Source organism: Pithys albifrons, chromosome Z (genome assembly GCF_047495875.1).
Source record: "Pithys albifrons albifrons isolate INPA30051 chromosome Z, PitAlb_v1, whole genome shotgun sequence".
Classification (NCBI taxonomy): Eukaryota; Metazoa; Chordata; class Aves; order Passeriformes; family Thamnophilidae; genus Pithys; species Pithys albifrons.
In genome coordinates this window covers 43,867,749-43,887,595 of record NC_092497.1, presented here as the reverse complement: position 1 = coordinate 43,887,595, position 19,847 = coordinate 43,867,749, and the positions used below count along the sequence as shown (strand labels likewise).

Sequence of the window (19,847 nt, the reverse complement as noted above, 5' to 3'; positions counted from 1 at the left end):
AAGGAGAAGGAGAAGAAAAGAAGAAGAAGAAGAAGTAGTAGAAGAGGAAAGAAGAAGAAGAAGAAGAAGAAGAAGAAGAAGAAGAAGAAGAAGAAGAAGAAGAAGAAGAAGAAGAAGAAGAAGAAGAAGAAGAAGAAGAAGATGATGAAGCAGCAGCTGCGAGAGAGGAAGAAACTGCTGTGACGATGAAAGGAGCGACGGCACGAGAGGAAAGAATAGTCACAGTAGAAGAGGGTGCAGCCGCCAGAGAGGGAGGAGTGGTCACAAGGGATGGGGCACACCTAATGGGACTGGGGGCACGTCCAAAAGAGACCAGAGGCATGCCTGGAGAAAGGAAAGGGACGGTGCGAGCATCCTGGGATAGGATAACATTCGACGATTGGTGCTCTGACTACATACGCAAGTACCCAATGGAGGAAGAAAGGAGGTCAACGCGTTTCCGTCAGCCTGAGGAAGGACCGTTTCAGCTTCTCCAAAGGCAACCCTCCTTTGGAGGTGTGATTCCAACCTCCCCATACTAGACCTACATTTGAGGGAATAGATGACCAGGGAAGGCCCTTACCCCGGCCTTCCAAGGACTATGTGCTACCTCCATTCATCGGACCTGATGAACAACACAGGAGCTCCCTTTCACGGGGTGCATGAGCTAGGAGTCTTTCCCCATGGCTCAAACGAAGTAGAAGTCTCTCTCCACAGCGTGGGCGACGTAGGAGCCCATCCTCCCGGAGTGAACACCATAGAAGCTTGTCCTCATGGCGCGAACAATCCCCACCTTCGCGTGAGAGGGTCAGAAAGGAAGTGAGAGAGGTTCCACGAAGGAGTGGAAGAGTAAAAACACAGGTAGAGAGAATAGTACGTGGGAGAGATGGACAGGAAATAATGAGGGAAAGTGAAATTGTACGATCATTGACCCCAAAGGAGATTCGAGATATAAGAAGGGATTACAGTTGGTGGCCCGATGAACGCATCCTCCATCCACCAGATGGCTGGTGCGATGTTGGGACCAGGGGGCCAGTAGTCATGTGCTGGAAGGTCATGAAGCACAACAATTGGAATCTCTTGCCTGAGACTGTGAAATAGAACAGGAAATGGGACAGGGGGAGATGGCATCCAGTCTCTGGACCCGAATCCACCATGCCATGAGGGCAAGATACCCATTTAAAGAGTATTTGGTGAGTGTTCCAAGAGAGTGGAATACTGCAGAAGATGGCATCCAGTATCTGCGGGAACTGGCCATGCTGGAGATTATATACTCTGATTCAAATTACTATGACATCTTGGTCCTAGAGAAGATGCCATGCACACAGCCGATATGGGATAAGGTGATGGATGGGGCCCCTAAGTCTTATATGCCGTGTCTGATATTTGCATACCCTCTAAGTATGGACGAGAATGAGATACACGTTGACAGAATGTGTCACTGGATACGGAGAATATCAGAAACCATGAGAGTCCCCTCTAAATTCCAGCATTCTTCCCTCTACAGTGGGGAAAGGGTAGAGAGGAATGCTAGACGCTCTGTGTATGAAGAAGAACCTAGAGGCAAAGGTTCTAGAGGTTGCAAAGAAAGGTCTTGTTCTCATTCTCGTTCAAGTTCCCATTCCGGTTCTCAGTCCCGTTCCCGTTCTCGGTCACCTCATGCAGCACGAGGGAAAACTAGAGGCCACCAGAGGAATACTAGACGCTCTGTGTATGAAGAAGAACCTAGACGCAGAAGTTCTAGAGGTCGCAAAGGAAGGTCTCGTTCTTATTCTCGTTCCAGTTCTCGTTCTCATTCCCGTTCCCATTCTCGGTCATCTCATGCAGCACGAGAGAAAACTGGAAGCCCGAGGAGTAAGACACAGAGTGAGCGTAGTGTCTTATGGACTACTCTGTGCGAACTAGGGGAAAACATGAAAAAATGGCACAGTGAACCCATCTCTAAACTTAAAGCCCGAGTGCAAGAATTAAAACGGAAAGTAGCTGGCAAGAAAGCTGTCCACATAGTTGAAGCAAAGAGCCCGGAAAAGAAACATCGATCTCCGAGATGCAAAAGAAGCAACTTCCCCAATTCTGATGAAGGAGCCTCTGACAGAGCATCGCACACGTCAGATGGAGAGTGCTCCGACCAGGAACAACAATAGAGGGGCCCTGCCTCCTGCCAGGAGGAGGAGAGGGATGAGGATGATAATCCGGTTTACTGGGCTGTGTGGGTTCGATGGCCTGGCACATCGGATCCTCACAAGTACTGAGCTTCGGTAGATACTGGTGACCAATGTACATTAATGCCATCGTAACATGAGAGTACAGAGACTGTGTTTATTTCTGGAGTTACCGGAGGGTCTCAGGACCTGTCTGTGGTAGAGGCCGACATGAGCCTAACAGAAGACCAATGGGAAAAGCATTCCATTGTGACAGGCCCAGAAGCCCCTAGCATCCTTGGTATGCACTATTTAAAAAGAGGACACTTTAAGGACCTGAAGGGGTACCGGTGGACTTTTGGTGTAGCCACAGTGATTGAAGGAGAGTCCAAACAGTTGTCTACTCTTCCTGGTCTCTCAGAAGACCCTTCTGCTGTGGGATTACTCCGAGTCAAAGATCAAGAAGTACCGATAGCCACTGGAACTGTACATAGGCGACAGTATTGTACAAACCGAGATGCTGTGATTCCCATCCATAAAATGATCAGGAAGCTGGAGAGCCAAGGGGTGGTCAGCAGAACACACTCACCCTTCAACAGCCCTATCTGGCCTGTACGTAAATTAGATGGAGAATGGAGATTGACTGTGGACTATCGTGGCCTGAATGAAGTTACACCACTGCTGAGTGCTGCTGTGCCAGATATGTTGGAGCTCGTATGAGCTGGAGTCCAAAGCAGCAAAGTGGTATGCCATTATTGACATTGCTAATGCGTTCTTCTCCATTCCTCTGGCACCAGAGTGCAGGCCACAGTTTGCTTTCACCTGGAGGGGCGTGCAGTACACCTGGAACCGATTGCCCCAGGGGTGGAAACACAGTACAACCATTTGTCATGGGCTGATCCAGTCCACACTGGAGAAGGGTGAGGCCCCAGAACACATCCAGTATATTGATGATGTCATTGTATGGGGAGACACAGCAGAAGAAGTCTTCGAAAAAGGACGAAAGATTATTCAGATTCTCCTCAAAGCTGGCTTTGCTATCAAAAAGAGCAAAGTCAAGGGACCTGCCAGAGAGATTCAGTTGCTTGGGGTGAAATGGCAAGATGGACGTCGCCAGATTCCAACCGACGTCATGAATAAGACTGTAGCAATGGCTCCACCGACTAACAAGAAAGAGACCCAAGCGTTTCTGGGAGCCATAGGCTTCTGGCAAATGCACATCCCAGAGTACAGCCAGATCGTGAGCCCTCTCTATTTTGTAACCCGTAAAAAGAACATTTTCCAATGGGGTCCTGAACAACAACACGCTTTCAAGCAGATCAAGCAAGAAATCGCACATGCCGTGGCTCTTGGACCAGTCAGGACGGGACCAGATGTGAAGAAGGTACTTTATTCCACAGCTGGAGATAAAGGTCCCTCCTGGAGCCTCTGGCAAAAGGTGCCTGGTGAGACACGAGGGCGACCACTTGGTTTCTGGAGCCGAAGTCACAAAGGCTCAGAGGCCAATTACACCCCTATGGAGAAGGAAATCCTAGTGGCATATGAAGGCATATGAGCAGCCTCAGAGGTAATTGGTACTGAAGCCCAGCTTTTCCTTGCACCTTGACTACCAGTGTTAAGCTGGATGTTTAAGGGAAAAGGGCCCCCTACACACCATGCCACCGATGCCACGTGGAGCAAGTGGATTGCTTTGATTACACAACGTGTTCGAATTGGGAGCTCGAATCGCCCTGGAATTCTAGAAATTATAACCAATTGGCCTGAAGGTGGGAACTTCAGCCTGGCAGATGAAGAAGAGGAAGAGTCAGTGAGTCGAGCTGAAGAAGCTCCACCATATAATCAGCTGCCAGATGAAGAGACGCGCTACGCCCTTTCCACTGATGGTTCTTGCCGTATCGTAGGGAGGAGCCGGAAGTGGAGAGCAGCTGTGTGGAATCCCACCCAACGGGTGGCAGAAGCCACTAAGGGGAAAGGCGAATCAAGCCAGTTCGCAGAACTCAAAGCTGTCCAATTGGCCCTAGACATTGCAGAAAGAGAAGGATGGCCAAGGCTCTACTTGTACACCGACTCATGGATGATAACAAATGCTCTCTGGGGATGGCTAGACCGGTGGGAGAAGATGAATTGGAGGCGTAGTAGAGGGAAGCCCATCTGGGCTGCAGATCTGTGGCAAGACATTGCTGCCAGAGTAAGGAAATTGAACGTGAGAGTCCGCCATGTAGATGCCCATGTGCCCAAAGGTCGAGCTAATGAGGAACAAGATAATAACAGACAGGCAGACCAAGCTGCACAGATTGAGGTGTCGCAAGTAGACCTCGATTGGCAGCAAAAGGGAGAATTGTTCCTAGCTCAATGGGCCCATGATGCTTCAGGTCATCAAGGCTGGAACGCAACCTATAAATGGGCATGAGACTGAGGGGTGGATTTAACCATGGACACTTATTTCCCAGGTTATCCGCGATTGTGAAACCTGTGCTGCCATTAAGCAGGCAAAAAGGTTGAAGCCCCTTTGGTGTGGTGAACACTGTGACAAGTATAAATACGGAGATGCCTGGTAGGTTGACTACATCACATTGCCACAGACTAGCCAAGGTAAGCGCTATGTGCTTACCATGGTTGAAGCGACCACCGGCTGGTTAGAGACATATTCGGTACCACATGCAATGGCCCACAATACTATCTTGGGCCTTGAGAAACAGGTTCTGTGGAGGCATGGCACTCCAGATCGCATTGAGTCAGATAATGGGACTCATTTCAAGAACAATCGAGAGGCCACTTGGGCACGGGAGCATGGTATTGAATGGTATATCACATTCCATATCATGCACCTGCTGCTGGAAAGGTTGAAAGGTGCAATGGACTGTTAAAAACAACTCTGAAGGCACTAGGTGGAGGAACCTTCAAGAACTGGAATAAGCATTTAGCCAAGGCCACCTGGTTGGTTAACACCAGAGGCTTTGTCAATCGAGCTGGTCCTGCCCAAGCAGAATCCCTCCACACGGTAGATGGAGACAAAGTTCCAGCGATTCACTTGAGAGGCATGTTAGGGAAATCTGTCTGGATTACTCCTCCCTCGGGCCAAGATAAACCCATTCGTGGGATTGTTTTTGCCCAAGGGTTCGGAAACACCTGGTGGGTAATGAGGAAAGATGGTGAGATCCAGTGTGTGCCCCAAGGCAATCTAGCCTTGGGGAAAAACTAATTATGTGCTTTGAGTTGTGTTTTGCAGGAAACCAGACACGAGATGAGAAAGACCCAAACAAACCGGTACTGGTATCCCATGGTGTCCAACAATATGGTAGCCCTAAAGTGTGAACCAGGCCTAAACTTGGAACTGTGACTTCAACCAAAAGGCAAAGGACCAAAGCTGAACTGATGCTGGCGTTGATCCTTGATGTCAAGACATATGCCTCGAAGGACCGCACATGGACTATATATATATATATGTATGTGCGGGATACAAGGAAATACAAGAATACAAGGATTGCGTGGAAAGACCAGTGTGGAATAAGGGGTGGGGAATGTAATAGTTTGATCCATGGCTTCCTCAGTAACCATTGTATCTAAGGAAGTAACAAGTATTCCACACGTGTCTTCTACGTAGCAGGGGAGGGAGTGGTTTTGTTCCTCCCTGCCCTTGGCTTCCTTGGATGAGGTGCTGGTGGGAGGTGGTTGGAGCCTGGTCCCTCGGGTTGTTCATGGTTCTCCTGTCCTGGGTGAGATTGTTTCATATTTGTTCCCCTTCCTTGAGGTTTTTAATTGTGTTTGTTTTGATTCATTTGGTTTCTTTAGGTTGGGTTGGTGTCTTCCCTATTTTCCGGCTAAACAATCCCTTTTTCTCCCCTCCCCTCTCCCCTGGGGGTGGGATCCTATGTATTGTGTATACAGTGTGGTTTGTAAATGTTAGAAAATATAATTTATTCTTTTTATTCAGTTCAGTTTCTTTAGAGTGCGTTTCTTTTCAGTGTTTTTTTTCCCTTTCCTTTGCTGGGAAGGTTCTGGGAGGGGAAAGGGGGGCCAGTCCAGGGTTGGCAACAGCTAGGCCAAACCTGCGACAGGTGCCTATTCCTGGAGATCACCAGAACATTTAGGATGGGAGAGAAGAATACAGCTTGTCACATTTCTCCTGTCTTCCAAAATACATTGTGGAAGCAGAGGCATGGCAGCAATACCACTCTTGAGAGAAGTGCTGTCTCCAAGCCCTACAGGATTTTTCTCCTCTCTGCATGAGACTGCAAGTACGCATGGCAGGGTAAGGAGAGAAACCTGGTTTTCCAGCCCCATCTATTTAAACTGTGTGTGGGCACTTTTACAGAGTGGCCTCTTTACCTGAGGTAACTCTCTTTTCTTATGTAATATGAACTCCTGGCTAAATACTTCAAGTTGATCCAACATGTTCTCAAGACTAGAAATGTCTGACTTAGCTGTGATGCGTGTTCTCTGGTAGAAAACTTCTGAGAGAAGGTTGAAACTCTGTGATTTTCCAAGAGGCAATAAAAATGCCAGCAATGGGTGTCACAGAAACACAACTTACAAATACTTTCAAGACTACAGATGAAGCTGAATCAGGGATAAGGCTTGGAAAAACTGTAGAATGTTCAGAGATGTTAAGAAAAAAAACCAAAGTGGCAATAACATCAAAAGAGGGGTAGCAAAGTAAAATTATTTCTACAGCCACATGTTTGAGAGGAATTGAGACAGAAAGGAGACTGAACTGTTCCATAGCTTGACAACGTGCATTGGACAGAATGAGCAAGTAAAAATTTATTTGACACAGGGTTTGTGTATCAATATAAACCCTTTTTCAACCTGTATACAGATATGCTCTCAAATCAGAGCAAGTATCATTTGTTTTTAGAACTTCTTCCTGAAATAGAGCCCTTACAACTCATGTCCTTATGGTGCTTGCAATTCTTTATAAATAAGCTTTATGCATCACACCCTGCAGAATTAACACAGATTTAACTAAGTACTAGGGAGCTTTACTTAAGTATGCAAATATCTTGACATTTTTCTCAACTGATGAGTGATCTCATAAAAAATGCAAGTCTTTCTCTCTCACAAGTCTTTTTCTGTCTCCAGCATTTCCTGACTTGATTGTACTCAACTTGCTTGTATATTACCTGTTGCATTTGAACTCAGTGCTTCCTCTATGATCTGGAACCTGTCACTTCAGCACACTACTACTATTAGAATTTCCTATTGGCTGCAGATCCAATTAAATCCAAGATGATTATAAGAAGTTGCTCAACTTAGTCAATCTTTTGCTAAGGATTTTCTAGGTTTATTATTTTTTTACACTGCCTGGTTATTCATCAGGTACAAAGGTTGAAGAAAAACAAAGTGCTGTTTCACCATGTTATTCCTTGTCAGTGCACTGAAAAACCCACATATGTGTACATATGCTGCCTTTAAGAAGCAACAGAAAGGTAAGACACTTGGCACATCTAATTAAAAATGCAGGCAAAGATTTATTAGTATAACTTTGTTGCTAGTCTGGAAACAAATACTTCTAAAGGTACAGTAAAACTGCAGGAATTACTATGAACCTTGGACATGCCAAGTTGTTCAGTAAATTGTACTTCATTAGAAAGCTGGGGAACAGTCTCGGAACAGTCTCTGAACAGACTACCTGATTATATGAACTCCATTATCTCCCCAGAAAAATACAAGGAATTATATTTATATTGTATTACTATTAAAAGACAAAATCTTCAAAATTCTCAGAGAAGAAAAATAAGAAAGCACATTTAATAAAAAGGAAATGTCAAAATATTACCTATAAATTTTCAGGCTGAGTTTCTTTCCAAACAAATTAGTTTAAACAGCAAGTCTCGAAGTCTGGTTCTAGTAAAAAGCTAAAGTGCAACTAAAATTACATATGTTTTCCTGTTCTTCTACCGATTATACAGGTTCACATACACAACATGCAGAAAATCACTTTTGTAAAAAAAACTCCTAACTTTTCCGTAGAAACCGAGGTAAAAACTAGGAGCAGTTTCTGAATAAGACATATGTACAAGTGAAATTTTCAATTTGATTGTTACTAACTTATGGATTAACTTTAAAAATAATATTTAATATATTTTCCCTACTCTACTACAGACAGTTCCTCTTCTGCAATCTGCAAACTACAACATTAGTATTAATCTGTACTTCCACATTACCAGGTTAAGACCTGCACTGTTTCTGAACACCTTAGAAGCAGTGTCTTTAAGATCCAAATATGACTCAAGATCCAACTGTTAAAATAGTCAGTTCAGGAGTACTAAAAGTGCATCATGTTTTCCACCAGCAATACAAAAACTGGCTCCAAAAGTATGCAGGCCACCAGAACCATCATTGACAAGAGCAATACCTATTGCAGAACATAATTCCACAGTGGCTGCTGCTACGACACCCTGCTCCTGATAATGGCTAAAAGGCAGAAAAGTTTATGAACTCTTTTTGTATTTAATGTACTTTTCCAACAGAAGTAGAAATACAAAATGAATCAGAGCAAAGTAAGTGGCATTTATTTTCCTTTTCTTTCCTAGAAGTTATTAGGTTTCCAGGCTGATTCAGTTAGCTGAATGAGGCCAATCCTCAGACATGCATATATATAGAAGCTATTAAGTAGACTGGACCAATTTGTTCTATGACCTTATCTAGTCCATTCTGATCAGCAAAGGCCTCCTGGCACCTTCCTTAAGGACTGGTGGAGATTTTTTAAATCTGACTGGCTGCCTATATGTAGCATTTTTCATACAGTTAAGCTTCCTCATTTAATTTCCCCTCCTTTGTTAAATTCAGTGAATACTCTGAACAGCTCAAGATATAACAGGCACTTGAAGCAAGTATCCTTACCCTCTAGCTTTTGGGTCTGTTTCACCCTGGATGACAGAAATCATGGCAGGAGATACTGAGATTCACTTAACCCACTATCTTTTTAGAAGCTTAAGAAAAGGTGTAAAAATTAAAGGTTAATCTACCTTTTACATAACATTTTCATTCAAGTGTGGCACAAACAAGGACTAATTTAACATCTGACAGACATGGTTTAATATTCTTATTCAAAATTAATAGATCCTGCAAATAATGCCTGATTCAAGAGGAATAAATGAGTGACACTTTCTTTGAGAGCTGTTATTGTTAACAGTGAAACTATGTAGAAAATTTCTAGGAACTCTGCTGGCTTTCAAAAAATAAAGCTCAAACCTGTACAAGAACTCTATCATAAGAGACTGAACAAAGTTTACTTAGTTCAAAAGATGAAAGCAACAACTATACCTTCTGAGGTCCAGATTTATGTAATATGATATATTATGGACAATAAAGAGATTAAAAGATCAATCTATTACTTACAAATTCACAAAAAATATTTAATATCTTACATAAGAACACAAAAGAAATCTGACTGGACAAGCCAACAATCCACCTACTACAGTATTCTGTCTCTCTTTGTGGAAACAAGAAAACATGTTTAGGGAAAGCACTGCTTTCTCCAGTTTATTCCTGTCATAGTCTTCCAGTACCTGCAATTGCTTTATCAGGGAGATTAATGAGTACAGTCCTGGCAATTTGTTTTACACATTTATGAAACTTTTGTCTATTAACTTTTCTAAATAATCCCTTTTCTGTTTGCTGATACAGTCTGCTCATTGGCTTTTAGGTCCGGTTCAATTACGGGAAAGCTGATCTCATTAATTCTGATAGCCTCTAGTTTTCCATTTAATTTTCCATTGCAAAGTATTTATGTAAAAAAAAAATACTGTATTATCATTGAAATAACTACCACTATGGAAGACATTGGTATTCTGCTCTTGGTACACTGAAGTGTTGTTTTTCACTAGGATCTAATCATGAAACTCTCTTGGCTTGTGATCTGGGCTGGAGCACTGTGTTTGAATCTTGTCACTGCTGACTGCAACATTACTTCCCAAACTGTAAGTTTTATATGGATGTGAACTACCCTTATTTTTGAAAGATAGACTTAAAGCAGAAGGCACTTTAGAAGTCGTTTAATGAACATGCAGTTCCTGAAGAAAGAACAACAAAAGGCCAAATAAGAAATGGTTTTCTGAGAAATGGACAATTAGCTGACGACAGTCATTTTAAGGGGATGAATTAACACTGAAACATATTTGAGATAGTTTTATGTCTCAGTCAGTAATGCCTCCTGTACTTATGTAAATAAATATATTTTTTCAGAAAACAAAACTGTTTTAAGGTATTGAGAGTAAACACTCCAATCTGAAAAGACTGCAGCTATACTAAACTTCAGCACAGAAAACCAAAATGAATTTAAGCGATATAACAAAAACATATAATGTTTTGCTGAGAGTCTGCTCTAAAGATGTTTTAAAGACTAAACAAAGGTGTTTTTAAAACAAGACATTTTGAAAGGCATATTTAAATTTATTTGCAGTCTTGAATAAACTTCCTCTATGACACCTTCTTTCCAGATTATGAGGGAAAGGAATCCTTCTTCTAACCAACCAATCTTCCCTTTGAACTTTAAAACAGACACTTCCATTAATTCCAAAATAGCATGCCAATCTTACTCTATTTTGAATTAGCAACATATAAAGAACCTTTCATCTCAGAGTTAACGCACTATGTGTTCAGGGACTTCAGGTCTCCATAAACCAGGAGGATTCATTTTCCTGCATCACCAGACCATGAGTTAATTAATAAAGACAAAAATACAAACACATGAAGAGCAGTAGAACTTTTCTTCTGAAGTGCCAACATTAAAAAGATAGTCATGACTATTAAAGGCAATAGAAAACTGAGACACCTTCATTACCAGACTTTTCTACAGTATTTAATTGTCATCATTCTCTTTTTTTCAACAGGTTGATTGTGAGGAGTCTGGAAAGAACCTCTCTAATATCCCCACCAACCTTTTTCAAAACGTTACTAAGTTAAGCCTCAAAAAAAATAAAATCACTTTGAAAGATAGTGACAAAAAGATTCTTGGACATTTTATTAACCTCACTGAACTTCATCTACATGAAAATAGGATTACTGAACTGCCTGAGAACAGCTTCTGTAATCTGAAAAAACTCATGAATCTGGATATCAGCAACAATCATATTAGCACAGTTCATAAAGCAGCATTTGCAGGATTAAATCAGCTCTCAGTGTTGAATCTATCGTATAACATGATTGCTCAACTAGATTCAGATGCATTTACTTCTCTAAAAAGCCTGACAGTTTTAAATCTAGAGTATAACTTACTGAAATATTTTCATATAAAATCACCTCTTAAATTGATTAAAATTGTTTTAGCTGGAAACCCATGGAACTGCTCCTGTGACCTCCTTGACTTACATACATGGCTAACTGCCTCCAATGTTACGTTGGGTAAGTTTTGGTAAGGCCAGCATTTCAACATTTGTTTACAACAAACAGGTTTACATTTCTTTTTTTTCTGATGTGGATTTTATCTACCATCAACTTAACTGTATTTTGCAGTAATGCAATAGCTATCCATGAGGTTTTTTAGATTAGAGCGCTAAAATATTCAAAATATTAACAATATCTCATAGCCTTTTCACTGCTCACCCTCACAGAAAATGAAAGCAACACCACATGTACAATGCCAACCAAGGAAAGAATCCCCATCAAGATGGCTATCCAACCAGCTGAATGCAAAACTGAAAAAACCTCTGTAGAAAATACTGTAGCTTCCACTGCCGACATTAGCCTTAGAAGCATTGCCTTAGTAACAGCTCTGGCTTCAAACATCACTGGAAACAATGGAACACATGCAGGTAATACGGGGATATTTCACTTTACTCCTTTTGAGCTGTTTGATTTGCTGTTCCATGACTGTACACTATTTTGTATTCCTAGAACACTCTCATTTTTCCATAAAAAGCCAGGGCTACAGAGCAAGAGTACCTCCAGGTTCCGGCAGTCACACACATTATGATATATGTTGAGCTCTGTTGAGTAAGTGTTCAAAGCCAAACCTACACAATGCCAAAAATTATGATTAAATTTCAAAGCTCTGAAATTCAAATAATTGTCTACATCTCCACCTAACCGAAGTAGGTAAGCAGTTTAAAAAAAAAATTAAAATCCCACCTTTTTCCAAATTAACTGCTTGCAAGATGTAGTTGTTTTGCTAAAATGTGAAAGTGTGAACCTACAGATTTTATGCCTGTCCTCAGCTGTTTTTGTCATAAAGAACATGGATGTGCCCATTGCATATTATTTGGAAATTTCAGTGATAGTCTCCTCACCTTTCTATGTTAATTCCATCTTTATTCTACAATACTTTAGTTGGGATTTTGACAAAGTCAATTTTTATTTTCTTACATGCATGTTAGTATTCTCCTCCACTCTTTCATATTGAAATGCTTTTCTTCTTGCTTCTGGCTAAATCAGAAGTATCAATCTACAGACATATACACAAATTATAAGCCACCACTGCCACACATTTGTTTAGCTGTACCAGCCTATAATCTATTTTCGGACAGTGGCCAGCACACAAAACCAGTTTCTAAATAAAAACTACTGGCAAGTACAGTTTACTGAAATTTTTACTGTAAAAGAAACACAACTGAAAGGATATGCCAAACAAAAGACATAGTGTTTTAAGGTGCAGACATCACCACCATACAGAAAATTACGCCTAGGAATTAGAACTTGAAGTCAATTACTGGTTATTTTTTTCAATACCTAATTTTTGAATTTAAATTTTGAAAAAAAACTGTTATCTTTTATATGTCCCCAGAACTTTACCTAACTTTGAAACTATTATTTTTTATAAATATGCACCATAGATGTATATTACTAGGAAACAGGAGATGTACATACATTTTTGATCTGTGTGATGTTACTGATTCCTTACTAACAGTGACAACTTTATACTACTAAAGCTCTGGAGACTCAGTAACTCCCTATGGTTGTTTATTTTGTGAATTCTCAATTTAACTATTAAAGGAAATCATACTAGAGCCCTTGCTTGTATTCCTCATCAATACTTGTCTTTTTTCCTGTTTGTTTTAAAGAGTTACCACTTCTTGGAAAAAGTTGGACCTTCCTAGCGGGTGTCCTGGGGTTTGTTCTAGGCACTACACTCCTGATTTTTAGTGCTGCAAAATGCCCAACATGGTATCATTATGTGATCAGCTACCGTCACCGTCGTCTGGAGGAAAATGAACCAGAGATGTTTGAACAGGAGTTCTCTGCTGATATAAGTTCTTCTTCAGTACCACGTACAAACAGTGAAGAACCCATTGTAATCTTTGAGAAAATTCATGCATTTGGGGATGGAGAAGATGGATTTATTGAGGATAAATACATAGATTCTTATGTAAATGAGGAGAGTTAATGTCTTAAACAACAGATGACAAACCTACTTTTCAAAAATGTAGAACACTTGTACTTGTCTACTCATGTACAATACAACATGGAAGTTATGCAGTCTGTCTCCTTTCATCTCATCAAATCCGTAACAAGGTTTTGCTGCATCAATCATGAAGTCAAAAGAGTGATGTGCATGCATTACTGGCATAACAAATATTTCAAAGCACAAAAAATACTTATAATCCACTTTTTATGAAAATCTACGTGGCTACTTATGTTGCAAGGTGGCGAGAGCTTACTGTATACTGTTTAATATGAGCAAGTCTTTAAAAAGTAGCATGTGAAGTTGGCATAATCACTAATGCTTTAACTGTGAAGAGATCTGGAAAAGAAAAATAATTTCTCTAAAATGTTGAAGTAGACTGCAGCCAGAATGGGGACTGAATCCAAATCAATGCTGTCACAGCTCAGCAGTCCATTAGGCAAAACCAGCAAAATCAGAGAACACAGCATTCGGATAACTTTTTTACTCAAATTAGCAGAGTAAGAAAGGCTGTATTCCCTTAAATGTGTACATACAGTACAAAGATAAATATCTAATGCCTTTATGCCATAGTTTGCTACTGAATCAAGTATTTTCTCTTCATATTTGTGTAGGAAGAATAGATACATTTCCAAGCTGTTCCGAACTGAGGTACTGTCGAGATAGGACCTACTATTAACTGGTAAATTGTTTACTCAAAGTGCTTATGAGACATAAAATCTCACTCTTGGGATTGTTTTCAGTGGAAACAAGCAGAATCATGTATCTTTCTCCTGCACATCTCCTGTCCCTAAATCAAACATCTCAGAAACTCACCACCTCAGCCAGTTACTGCTACACAAGCCATTCTCCTGGCTTACAAATTCTTACTGGAAAAAGTCTCACTGTCCTCATCTTTCCCTCTACACAACCCTACCTTACCACACACGTAATGGTCTAGTTCCCAATTCTGCTTGCTTTCTCCAGTCTGTTACTCCACAACAGAACTCCCAAAACTGAGGACCTTGAGAGCAAGGTGCTGAAAGACAGTAGTCTCCACTGCCACCTAACTCCTCCTTGGAAGATATGGTAAGTATCTCCAGGGCAGTCACTAGAGCTTAAAGTCAGGAACTCCAGTTGCAACTTGGCACTAATTTATCACCTTGAAATTGTTCAGCTATCATTTGTGATATACCTCTCACTCTATTTGCTGGAGTTCAGTTATGAATTTAATAGCTTTGGAGAAGCACATACTTAGTGTACTTACACTTGTCTTTCTGTGAAAATTTTATCCATACTCTGAGCATCTTGGTCATTCTGAACCTTTAACTTAAAAGAAAAAGATACAGTAATGACATATGATCAGATTTGTAATTTAGGTTGGAAAAGATGTCTAAGATCATCAAGTCCAACCCTTAACCCACACTGGCAAGTTAACTATTAAGGCACAGTCCCTACGTACCATACCCATGAATCTTTTAAACATTCCCAGAGAAAACAATTCACTTACTATTACTGTGGGACCTATTGCTGGAACACTTAGTAAAATACTGTTTAAGCCTCCAGACAGAATGAAAATTTAACACTTGTGAAAGTATTTTTCACTTCATGTGTCTTTATTTTTCAGTCAGATGTAGGGAACAAAGAAGTTGTTTTGACCAAGAAACATTCAGATAATTTTTCAAATTTCAGAAACAACCTTTTCTGAAACTAGGTTCTTTTATTTATGGACAAGGTGATCATAATAAATGAAATATGCTTAATGCCATTCACACCTTAACACTTAGGGGAACACTACCTCTGTGTTAGAAAATAAAGAATGAAAGTAAAGGAAGAACAGAAGTAATTGATTTCGTGGTTGGCTATGTCAGAGACCTATTTAATATTGATTACACTGGAGACATTTAAAAGGGTGAAGACAAAGAGAACTAAATGTTCAAGAGACCAGGCAGCTTTATGAGGCAGTGCAGTCTACTTGAATTTACCTTCCTAAGGCTAATGTTCTGTTCTCTCAAGAAAATAAAGAAGATATTTTAACACTCATAATTTTTGTTGGAATGGCACCCTTCTTAAATCGAAACCACAGGAAACTATTATGGGGCTTTTAATATAATACTTAAGACAATTTTCTAACTACAAACATGTTGCCAACATTATGAATAATTTAAATGCAAAAAATGAATAAGTTCTAAATTACTGCTATGCTTTTGAAAATATGTCATACACTCAAAGCAGTAAGAATGTAACACACATCATTTCACTGTTAAAACATCATAATCCTTACCATATTGCAATCACGAATCACTTCTGCCATATCTATACTGGTGTTAAGTATATCCACAACCTGAAAAGAGACAGAATTCCAGCCCATTATTGCCCTCTTTTTTTTAATTGAAAAAAAAATCAGACAAACTGTTCATGAAAACACAGCAACTTTCAGTTCTTGCAAATGGAAAAAACACATGATTTGGGAATCTAAATAGATTATATGTCATTTTCAAAACTAATCATCATTATATGTAGCTGTTCTAAACCCTGAAATATTACACATTAATTTCTTAAATCCATATGCAGTCATTTCTCCTAATGTATACTACACTTCCCTTTTTTAATGTTTTCTTTAGTTTCCATTTCATTCCTTTCCAATGACAGAACAAAGGCAGTATTGGTCAGTATATTTTTGAGGAGAAATGTCAATAAAAAAAGATGCTGAAGTAAATCAAAAACAGTACAAAGTAAATGAGAGAACAAATGAGAGAAGGGAGTGCATTCAGTATCAAAATTTTGACAGCAGCCTACCATATTGAAGTCTGCTAGTTGCCCTTGAAATTCCTTGATTTCACCAGCTAAAGCCTCTGCCCTACAGAATAAGAAGTCAAAATTGAGGTGGGAAGATTTGTAAGTGTAAAACTAAAATAATGAAAAAAATAATTATTTAATGGTTCCTTGAAGTCTGTCCAATACTCAAGTATAGTCTTGTGACTGAGAAAGTTAGCACTCCACTAGCTGCAATACTTCTTACCGTTTTTCATAGGACAAATAGACAGATTTCTCTTGCTTGTACATTTCTACTTCTTCCTGCAGCCTGTTAATTTCTGTTGTGAGTTCATTTGTTTTGCTTCTGAAAAAAATGGATAAAAAAGAATCATTAACATTTGGATGTACAACTAAAACAAACCTAGAACAGGAAATATATTTTACTATAAGAGATTTGCAATTAGTAACTCACTGACTGTGTTTCTTATCAGTATTTCAAAGAAGAGCTGAGTAAGTGAGGAAAAATCAAAGTGGCTGTGTCAGATAAAATCATAAGCAGTTGCTAGAAAACCTTGATGTCAAATAAAATGTTTTAACCAGCTTCTTGTCCCTGCTGGTTAAAACAGATGTTCCCTGAAGGGAAGTTCTAGCCAGGTGGGGGTTGGTCTCTTCTCCCAGGCACTCAGCAACAGGACAAGGAGGCACGGGCTTAAGCTCTGCCAGGGAAAATTTAAGTTGGAGATCAGAAAAAAATTCTTTATAGAGAGAGTAATCAGGCATTGGAATGGCCTGCCCAGAGAGGTGGTGGATTCATCGTCCCTGAAGGTTTTTAAACTGAGATTGGACATGGCACTGAGTGCCATGATCTGGTAAATGGACTGGAATTGGACCAAGGGTTGGACTTGATGATCTCGGAGGTCTTTTCCAACCCAATCAATTCTATGATTCTATGAACTATTCTCAAATGGACAGAAGAACCCCACAGTATAACTTCACAGAATGTGGATATCACCCATATTTAAAATGACAACTTTTAAGGCTGATTATTCAAACCTGCAATAAAGTCACCTGAAAAATGCCACATGCAAGTTTCCACAAGGTCTTATCATTGTCATTGTTAGCTCAATATATAATTCAAATAACTCATCTGAAATGTTCACTAGAAAGTGTTTAGTTTGTGATGCTACTTCTTACAAATGGAGCTATCAGACCTATTGAGCATTACAAGTGGAAGCTCACAATCACTGACTCTCCTCTTTCTAATGCCGTTGGAGGGCAATTAACTTAGCAAGCCTAACAACTAAAACATTAAAGGAATCTACTTGTTCTTGGACTAAAGTATGAAGTTTCTTTCCTCACACAAACTATATGTAAAATAACCTTAACTCTTACAGCAGGACTGTAAGTGATCACCACTTACCTCATGCTATTGTTAAAATTAAACTCTGTCTGAAAGGCACAAAGCATTAAACCTGCTGCAGCTTGAATGTATTGCAAAAACGTACCTCAGCACCCCAAGGTAATACGTTTTATCCATTATCTGTCTCTGAGGACCTGATAAAAGAGACCAATATGACATTTTGTTAGAAAAAACTCATTTTTATGAACAGTAAATTGTGAAAGCAATTTGCAAAATTGACAGGCATAAAACTGGTAGCTTTTAGTGCTCTTAAATAGATATCTCATTTAAAAAAGGAAAGCATTTTAGACTGTTGTGAAGATAAACATTACTATTACAATATAGGAGTATTTTAATTATTCTGCAGTGATAAAGAAGACACAATCTTGTTCTATTCTTTTGAATGAATTTTAAAGACGGCCCAGGTACAGAAAAACCTTGATCTTCTCTGACTGCCAAGACCAATGACAATAGAAGGGATGCTGTCATCTTCCTTTTATTTCTCCTGCTCTTTTTGAACACAGCTATTCACTCTGCAATTTATACAGCAGTGAAAAATTTCTTTTTCAACACGTAAATATTCCTTTAAAATATTTGCAGGTATCTTGACAGCTATTTTCAGTATAAAATACCTTTCACTGCAGTTTTTATTCCACTTAATCCCTGTTGAGTCACTGGACGGTCTGCAATTTTAATCTGAGATGACAAAACTCCTCCAGTAGTCGAAGAGCCACCACGAGAACCAGGTCTTGCTGTACTAGGAGGCATCTACAAAATAAAAAAGCCAAACAACACATCTCCCAAGTCTGAATTATGAATTTATTATCCTCATGCAATTGCCAAAGCAATCAAAAATTTAAATTAGTCTCTATACTCTTCCTATAAGAATCTTTTATCATTTACAACTCTTCATGGAAACAAAGCTTTGGTCAAATGTCTGCTGTAGAAGGGTAAGGGATTACCTTTGAGGAACTGTTCATAGTTCCGTCTGTCTGCAATAATGCTAAAAGGTCTCCCAGGTGAACTTTTGATGCTGGACCTCTGTGACCCCTCTCTTTCAGACAAAATTGGAAACCAAAACTTTCCATAAAATTGAAATCTAAATGTTCTTCATAAAAAAAATTCCAACAAACCATGACTGCAGTAAAGGTACTAAACAAAAAAAATAGCAAAACTCAAAAGGATAAAAATCTAAAAATTAATATGTTTTTAACATACTGCTGTTCCTATTCTGGTTGCTGATGGAGTCCGTGATGAAGAGGCAGGCCTTGAGGTCAGTCCTATTCCTGCTCTCGAAGAGGGACGAGGTACTGGAGGTCTGTGACTGCTGGACATACTTGCTCGTTTTTTACCTTCTCTCTGGAAAAAGAGAAACCGTCCTTTGCTTTGCACAGGGTCCTTAACACTGTCCGAGACCAACTCTTTGAAACTTAACTCTTATCCTTATTAAAATAAGTTTAGAGGTTTGGCGGGGTCTTTTTTTAGGGCTCTGCAAAGCAGTTCCGTACTGGGTGGCACAAGGGAGTGACAGGGCTCAGGAAGGACCACCAAGCTCCGTAAGTAAGTTGAGGCAGCAGTCCCTTTTCAGGGCTCAGTCACCCCTCAGCTTATTCGTGTGGCATTACTTGTTTCAGTATCTACCCACAGAACGCAGGTTTTTTATGGAACAAACGACGCGAGCCGCTGTTGCGAACAGCCACTGGAGTTATCTGGAGACGGTCGAGAAGCCGCCGCCACTCACCAAGGCGATTCCAGACTGCGCTACCCGCTATGGACTGTACCTGTTCTACCTGCAATACAGCCCTGATTCTCAGGGCCTGGCAGCCGTGACCGCCGCCCCCGCACCCCGCCGGTCCCGAACCCCGCACCCCGCCCGCTCACCCGGACCGCGTCCCACACACCCCGCCGATCCCGCACCGCGCATCCCGCCGGGCCAGCACCCCGCATTGCGCACCCCGGCCGCGGTCCCCGTACCGCGCCGGTGCCGCACCGCACACCCCGCCGGTCCTTCACCCCGTATCCCGCCGGGCCCGCACCTCGCATCCCGCCCGTGCACCCGCACCGCGTACCCCGCCGGGCCCGCACTCCGCACCTCCCACCCCGCACGGCGCCGCCGTATCGCGGCAACCGACCGCACCCTATCGCGAGCTCCGCAAATCCCACTCGGGCCGGCCGCCGCCGCGGCGAAGACTACAACTCCCAGAGGGTGTCGCGAGAGAACTATGGAGAGAACCCAGCTTTGGGGCGC

General features: G+C 40.9%; 2 protein-coding genes across 9 annotated transcripts in view; one reads left to right on the top strand and one right to left on the bottom strand.

The window, feature by feature from the left end:
• IFT74 (intraflagellar transport 74) overlaps nucleotides 1–19,774 on the bottom strand; it is a 43,454-nt gene extending 23,680 nt beyond the window's left edge. For 2 of the 7 annotated variants that reach the window (XM_071580845.1, XM_071580852.1), the window contains exons 1-8: nucleotides 19,636–19,692; nucleotides 18,818–18,958; nucleotides 18,232–18,367; nucleotides 17,706–17,754; nucleotides 16,466–16,564; nucleotides 16,243–16,303; nucleotides 15,728–15,787; nucleotides 14,711–14,772 (exon numbers count right to left, since the gene is read on the bottom strand). In XM_071580845.1, coding sequence (XP_071436946.1) covers nucleotides 14,711–14,772; nucleotides 15,728–15,787; nucleotides 16,243–16,303; nucleotides 16,466–16,564; nucleotides 17,706–17,754; nucleotides 18,232–18,367; nucleotides 18,818–18,934 — 584 coding nt within the window. In that variant the 5' untranslated portion in view covers nucleotides 18,935–18,958; nucleotides 19,636–19,692. The other 5 variants (XM_071580847.1, XM_071580846.1, XM_071580849.1 and 2 more) reach the window with 5 other exon arrangements.
• On the top strand, nucleotides 7,458–13,735 carry LRRC19 (leucine rich repeat containing 19). 2 transcript variants are annotated; one of them, XM_071580854.1, is made up of 6 exons: nucleotides 7,493–7,549; nucleotides 8,416–8,623; nucleotides 9,953–10,045; nucleotides 10,958–11,468; nucleotides 11,678–11,878; nucleotides 13,124–13,735. In XM_071580854.1, exons 2-6 carry the CDS (start codon nucleotides 8,609–8,611, stop codon nucleotides 13,444–13,446), a joined length of 1,143 nt encoding a protein of 380 aa, XP_071436955.1. In that variant the 5' UTR covers nucleotides 7,493–7,549; nucleotides 8,416–8,608; the 3' UTR covers nucleotides 13,447–13,735. The 2 variants fall into 2 exon arrangements, with proteins under 2 accessions (XP_071436954.1, XP_071436955.1); XM_071580853.1 differs by lacking the exon at nucleotides 8,416–8,623 and having other exon boundaries at nucleotides 7,458–7,549.
• Nucleotides 19,775–19,847: the final 73 nt, after the last annotated feature.

Bases quoted from the DNA above. Each gene is read 5' to 3' on its own strand.
- LRRC19 (XM_071580853.1), top strand. From the start codon at position 7,523: ATGCTGCCTTTAAGAAGCAACAGAAAG. The intron at 7,550-9,952 runs GTAAGACACTTG...GTTTTTCACTAG, and splicing joins CTTTAAGAAGCAACAGAAAG to GATCTAATCATGAAACTCTC. The intron at 10,046-10,957 runs GTAAGTTTTATA...TTTTTTCAACAG, and splicing joins GCAACATTACTTCCCAAACT to GTTGATTGTGAGGAGTCTGG.